Source organism: Fragaria vesca, unplaced genomic scaffold, assembly GCF_000184155.1.
Source record: "Fragaria vesca subsp. vesca unplaced genomic scaffold, FraVesHawaii_1.0 scf0513070, whole genome shotgun sequence".
NCBI lineage: Eukaryota > Viridiplantae > Streptophyta > Magnoliopsida > Rosales > Rosaceae > Fragaria > Fragaria vesca.
The window spans coordinates 384,126-390,999 of record NW_004443442.1 but is presented as its reverse complement, the minus strand read 5'-3'; the positions used below and the strand labels follow the sequence as shown (position 1 = coordinate 390,999).

Here is a 6,874-nt window from a genome sequence, read left to right as displayed (position 1 = left end):
GAGAGAGAGAGAGATCAGATTTTTATTTTTTTTGGTAAACGAGAGATCTAATTCTCAGGGAAGAGTGAAGAGAGAAAGGGAGTTGCATGTGGCGTAAATTTTTAAGAAGCTAATCAGTTTTGGTAATTTCAGATTAAATTTCAAAGTCAGGCCTGGTACTATGAAAGTATGAACTAAGGGCTTTAGGCTCATGTCATAAGGGTTCCACTTGTGTGCCTTAAGATATGGATACCTAACCAGTTTTGACTTGCTATAACAGGTTAAAGCAAACTAACACCGTTAACTCTTCGTTAAGTCTCTCTATATCTACAGTTTTCATTAGAAATATCTACAATTCAGATGAGCAAAATCACACAAAAGTAGACTTTCTGGAAATCAAAATGATTCTTGAGATTGTCTACAACTATCATAAGAAACATCTACTACTGTCATGAAAAATATCACAGAAAATGTTGCAAGTTGAAAGACACATTTAACATAAGACAAATCTACTGTTTTCATTAGAAAAGTAGACTTTCAATAAATCAAAATTGTTCTTCAGATTGAATCAACCCAAGGTAAAATTTGCAACTCTACATTTAACATAAGATACATCTACTGTTTTTATTACAAATCTCTACCATTAACATAAGGGAAATTAAAGAAAAGTAGACTTTCTAGAAATCAAAATTGTGATTGAGATTGAACTAACCGAAGGTAAAATTTTCAAGTCTACATTTAACATAAAACACATCTACTATTTTCATTATCAATCTCTACCATTAACATAAGCGAAATCAAAGAAAAGTAGACTTTCTGGAAATCAAAATTGTTCTTGAGATCGAATCAACCGAAGGTAAAAGATGCAAAGTCTACATTTAACATAAGACACATCTACTATTTTCAAAAGAAATGTCTACCCTTAACATAAGAGAAATCAAAGAAAAGTAGACTTTCTGGAAATCTAAATTGTTCTTGATATTGAAGCAACCCAAGGCAAACGTTGCAAAGTCTACATTTAACATAAGACACAACTACTATTTCATAATAAATGTCTACCCATTAACATAAGAGAAATCAAAGAAAAGTAGACTTTTTGGAAATCAAAATTGTTTTGAGATCGAATCAACCGAAGGTAAAAGATGCAAAGTCTACATTTAACATAAGATATAACTACTTTTTTCATAAGAAATGTCTACCATTAACATAAGAGAAATCAAGGAAAAGTAGACTTTCTGATTCTAAATTGTTCTTGAGATTGAAGCAACCCAAGGTAAAAGATGCAAAGTATTCCATTAATATAAGCTAAATCAAAGAATAGCAGACAAGTCTACCATTTTCATAAGCCAAAAGGCCCAAAACACACAATATTTGTAGACTTTCTCAAAATGGTTCTCAAGTTGAACCCTAAAAGCAAAATGTGAGCAGAATAATTACAATACATTCTGTAACAATTAGAATACATCTGCTCACACTTGGGGTTTGGAACACATACCCCAAGGGTAGATAAGTGAAAAACTAGTGTCTGATGTGTAAATATCAGGTACATGCCGGTCAAGCTTTAGAGGGATTTGGGTGATGGGATTAATGAATGTCATGACAACAGCCCAAGACTGGGATACCAACCTAGCATAATAAGCCTTCTACAATTCCCATAATAAGCTTCCCACAGTTCCCAACTAGCAGCATTTAGATTGAAAGAGAAGACAACAGAACATATTCTTTAAATTATATGAGGCTGGTGAGCTATTAAAAGACCTAAACTTCAACAGTTCATAATCCTACCAACATTTACACCAATCAGGGAGAATAATTGCAAATAACAAATCACAAAACAAAAACTATAATAAGAACAAGCAATCCATAATATATGATTAAACGCTTCAGCATCATAAGATCCATGAAAACTAGTTCAATGAAAACTAATAGAAAAGTAGATAGAAACACATAATACATTGTTCATACATAAACTACATTGTTCTTAAACCAAAAAATAAAACATTACATCATTAATTTCGAAACCATTTATGTACTTTCAGAAGAAGAAGATGGATGAGGATCAAGGCTTGGCACAGGTGCTTGAGTGGCAGCATAGCGGACCCTATCTACCCAGCGAAATGCCATCACAACAATGCTGCGACTTTCTGGAACGAACCTCAGATGAACCCAATCGTTGGGATGGATTTCATAGGCCTTCACAAACTCCTGCCAACCAGTGCCAAATATGATGTAGTTCCTATTGTTGCATGTTAGCTCGACGTCATCCCTGATCCACGGGTACGACTTTAGGCGAAACTGAAATTGACCCATTCCTACTTCTACAAGTCTTCTATAGAATGGTCCGTGAGCATTGATCTATAGAAATCACCAAACAAGGAATAAGAACACGGCAGAAAACTCAGAAGAAAAACCACAAAGAAAAGGCAAGTGAAAGTGTGCGGCTGGAAGGAAGACAAGATTTTAGGGTTTTCCTGACCCAACGTGTCATCTCCCTTGCTCTCCATTGGCTGAACCCCACATCACTTGGATCGCCACGTGTCATTCTCCCAGCCGTCCACTCTATACCTTAATTCAAATCTCAACCGCACAATCATGTAAACCCTAAACCCTAAACCCTAAACGTTTAAACCCTATTTTCGATCTACCTTTAACTCGATTATTATGAAACAAATAGCCCCGTATACACAATACGTATTATATTAGATGTATCATTACATACAAGCATCCCTATAGACAAGATAATCACGTTATGGAAATCATTAGGAACAAATAACCTTTTATACATGGTGGCGTCACATTAGATCGATCATTACATACAAGCGCCCCTATAGACAAGATAATCACGTTAGCTCGATCATTAGGAATAACTAGCCCTACATACACGAGATGTATTGTTAGCTCGATTATTAAAAACGAGTAGCCCTATATACACGAGATTTCACATTTGGTCGATAATTAGGAACAAGTAGCTCTATATACACAAGATGTCACCTTTGTGCATTCATTAAGAACAAGTAGCTCTATATACTCTTCAAGAGATGTCACATATGTTCTAGGAGAAAGCAGCCTCCTAAGAACAAAGATAACAATACTAGACTCAACTCATGTAAATAGTAGACATGACTTATGATAACAGTAGACTTAACTCATGTAAATAGTAGACATGACTCATGATAACAGTAACTCTCAAAGAACCACTCCATCGGCCTGACCTTTATTCCCTTGGATCGCCAACGTGTCATCGCTCTTGGCCGTCGATTCTAAACCCAACCCTAAAATCTCGACCGCTCATTCATTTCACACAAAGCACCACTCTCCATTGGCCGAACCCCACATCACTTGGATCGCCACGTGTCATGCTCCCAGCCGTCCACTCTATACCCTAATTTAAATCTCAACCGATCATTCGTTTCACACAAAACACTACACTCCAATTGGCCGAACCACACATGCCCCAGATCGCCAGTGTGTCATCAACAGATTTATCATTAGAAACATCTACTGTTTTCATGAGAACTGTCTACCAATTACATGAGCAAAAACACCAAGAGGTAGACTTTCTGGAAATCAAAAGGGAACTTGTGTTCGAACCATTTAGATGGCAAAAGTTGCAAAGTCTACAACCACCGTAAGACACATCTACTGTTTTGATTAGAAACATCTATCATTTACATAAACAAAATCACAAAGAAGTAGACTTTCTGGAAATCAAAATAGTACATGTGTTCGAACAATTTAGATGCAAAAGTGGCAAAGTCTACAACTAACATAAGAAACGTCTACTAGTTGCATGAGAAAAATCTACTATTTACATAAACAAAATCACAAAGAAGTAGACTTTCTGAAAATCAAAATGGTACTTGTGTTCGTTCCATTTAGATGGCAAAAGTTGAAACGTCTACATTTAACATAAGAAACATATACTGGTTTGATTAAAAACATCTACCATTTACTTAAACAAGATCATAAAGAAGTAGACTTTCTAGAAATCAAAATGGTACTTGTGTTCGAACCATATAGATGGCAAAAGTTGTTAAGTCTACAACTAACATAAAACACATCTACTGTTTTCATTACAACTAACATAATACCATCACTACAAGGAATCACTACTCCGTGCGGGGTTGTTTTTTTTGCACGTAACGTATGTGTGCCCAGCCTGTTTGTAGTTACGGCAGTGTACAACTCTCTTTGCAGGTGTTGCTACTGAAGGAGGGTCATCGCTTCCTAACTCTGCTTCCGCTTTTTCATGCTCTTTTCTTACTAGACATGTTTGAATATTGTGTCCACCGCCTTTGCAATAACCACAGGTAACCGTCCGTCTCGATGGCTCATTCTTTTTGTTGCTCTTTTCTCTGCCTTTGGTCTTAGATGGGACAAGATCTCTCACAATAGAACCTTTCTTCGTGGGTGTAGCCGTACCTTGCACTTTTTCTTGATCACTCGCCAAACCTTCCATAATTGCTGCTAGTCTATCGATCTCCATCTTCAACATGTTGTAGGCTTCTTGCGTCTTTGAAGCATAAAAGCACAACCGATTGCAATCAGCAGTCAAAGCACCATACCTGCTACGACGAAAGAAAAGAAAACAAATGTGTTCACAGACTAATATTACAGGTACCTATATTACATCTGACGAACCCTTACATGTGTCTGTAATTAAAATAACTAAAATTCAAGCCATAAACATACATGCTCACTTGCACGGCTTCTTGGGGCATTTCTTTGTCTGGATATAGGATTTCACAAACACTTCTTGCGTCCCTCGACCACCTCTTCACTATCAATGACTTGTGAAGATGAAAGATGTTTTCTTTCATCACCGAGAACATGTGACGACACGGCACTCCCCTATACTCAAACATTCCGCAAGAGCACACCATAATCAGGTCTGCTGCACTTTCAGTCTCTTTCCAAGGGTAGTAGGTAACAGTGTGTTCAAAATTAGGACGCTTGTAAACTGATACCTTGTAAACCCGGGAACCATCTTCATGACATTCTGTTCCTTGCTTTAGTGTGATATGAGCCTCTTTCATGATCACCCTAAAAATCCACTTAAACACGTCGTGTGTGAATACAGAAGATGCTTGTTTCTCTAAATCTTCCAAGTGAGTTTTCGCACTATGAAATGAATTCATAGTGTTGAAATCATCCCTTTCTTGATTGTTTCTAATTCTCATAAGTGTTCGGTCCACCAACGAAACAACCTGCACAAAGGTTTTGCTTTTCGATAGGACAAGCTTGAAGTCTTTATTCATTCTCTCACACCTTTGTGTGCTTCTCATGCCGGCCATAAATATATCACGGAAGAATGCTTGACAAAACTTATCTCTCTTTTCATACATACTGTTGATCCAATCATTGTCGTGGAGATCAAATTCGTCTAGCATATCCTGCCACAACCTATCAAATTGCACAACCGTTTGATACTTCCTAATGCACCTGTTGAAAGCCTTCAACTTTTTCGCTAACTTTAAGTGGCCATTAGCATTTTGACCTATGTGCCAAATACAGAGACGGTGCCTTGCTTCCGGCATCACGGTTCGAATTTCAATATGCATGGCCTCGTCTTCGTCTGTGATTACAGCCTTTGGCATTTTCCCGTTCATCGAATCCAGGAATTTTCTAAGCAACCAAGTGTAAGTCTCCACGGTCTCATCTGAAAGAAGAGCAGCACCGAAGACAATACTACCCCGATGATTATTCGTCCCAACAAACAAAACCAATGGCCTGTTGTAGACATTGGTTTTGTAAGTGCTGTCAAATATCAACACATCCCCATAACACTGATAGTCAACAAATGAATGCCCATCTCGCCAAAACATGTCCACCATCCTATCTTCTGAATCTGTTGTGAATCGACAGAAGAAGTGAGGGTCTTTTGCTGCCAGTGCATTCATGTACGAAAGTGCGCATTCAGAATCACTCTCAAATGGGGCGGTCCTTCGTTACTGGTCGATCTTGTTGTAGAGGTCCTTCACGGTAAATCCCACTCTCCTATATCCCCCGCTCTGTTCGACCATATACTCATAGGCGTGACAAGGTCTAATTGACACCCTTGTCATCGTATTTGTTAGAGCCAAAGATTCCTCGCCAACGTGTCGATTAGTACGAATGAAGGGGATTTGGTTGCTAGTTGCCAGCATGTGATTATGCTGAGGAATGAATGCCTTCACCACATAAACTTTGGTTGCCTCACTGTATCCAATCCTCAGTTTAGCTCCACACAATGTTCTTGTCTCTCTCCGAGCATAGCGACTGCTTTCTCCTTGTTCCAAGGACTTGTTTGCTTTTCGGGTTCCTTCCTTGTTGCAGACCCACTCCCTCCTCCGAATCAAACCATTAGACTCACCCTTGTCACTCTTCCTTATACCAAACCCAACTGCCACAGAATAGGCAGCGTAGAAACTTTCTGCCTCATCAACTGTATTGGATGTCATGGCTTCAATATCAGAAACTGAAAAGCTTCCATGTCTTGGGACGTGTACCTTTACATCTTCAAAACCCGAAGAAGGTTGTTCTTCATTCTCCAATGGATCCATGGTTGGCTGTTCTTCATTCCTAGAAGCATCCATACCTGTGTTTCAATCAATATTTGCTTAACAAACTAAATCCAACAAACAACAAACAACAAACATAAAGTGATTGGCTGTTCTTCATTCCAGATACTGGTAGACCGAATTAGAAGACCTTGCTAATGATACCAAATTGAAATGCAATACTCACCTACAAGAGACGTGAGAGTCCGGGAGTTTGACTGATCGATTTGGATTGAGAAAGCGAGTTTCTCGAATCGAATAAACAGAGAGAGACAGAGGAGAGTTCAAATCGGAGAGAGAAAGGAGAAGGAACAGAAACAAAGAGAGGGGGTAAGAGAAATAGTCCGAGTTCAAAT

At 38.4% G+C, this 6,874-nt stretch overlaps 1 protein-coding gene across 1 annotated transcript; it reads right to left on the bottom strand.

Moving 5' to 3' along the window:
* Positions 1 to 2,004: 2,004 nt before the first annotated feature.
* LOC101296343 (protein FAR1-RELATED SEQUENCE 5-like) lies at positions 2,005 to 5,879 on the bottom strand. The gene is made up of 4 exons (XM_004309800.1): positions 4,672 to 5,879; positions 4,402 to 4,544; positions 2,797 to 2,852; positions 2,005 to 2,334 (listed from the first exon to the last, which is right to left on the bottom strand). Exons 1-4 carry the CDS (start codon positions 5,877 to 5,879, stop codon positions 2,005 to 2,007), a joined length of 1,737 nt encoding a protein of 578 aa, XP_004309848.1.
* Between the last annotated feature and the right edge of the window lie 995 nt (positions 5,880 to 6,874).

Coding starts and splice junctions, on each gene's coding strand:
- LOC101296343 (XM_004309800.1), bottom strand. CDS start 5,879: ATGAATGCACTGGCAGCAAAAGACCCTCACTTCTTCTGTCGATTCACA. Junction 4,545..4,671: donor GAAGCCGTGCAAGTGAGCAT/GTATGTTTATGG, acceptor TCGTCGTAGCAG/GTATGGTGCTTTGACTGCTG. Junction 2,853..4,401: donor TGATCAAGAAAAAGTGCAAG/GTACGGCTACAC, acceptor TCGTGTATGTAG/GGCTAGTTATTCCTAATGAT.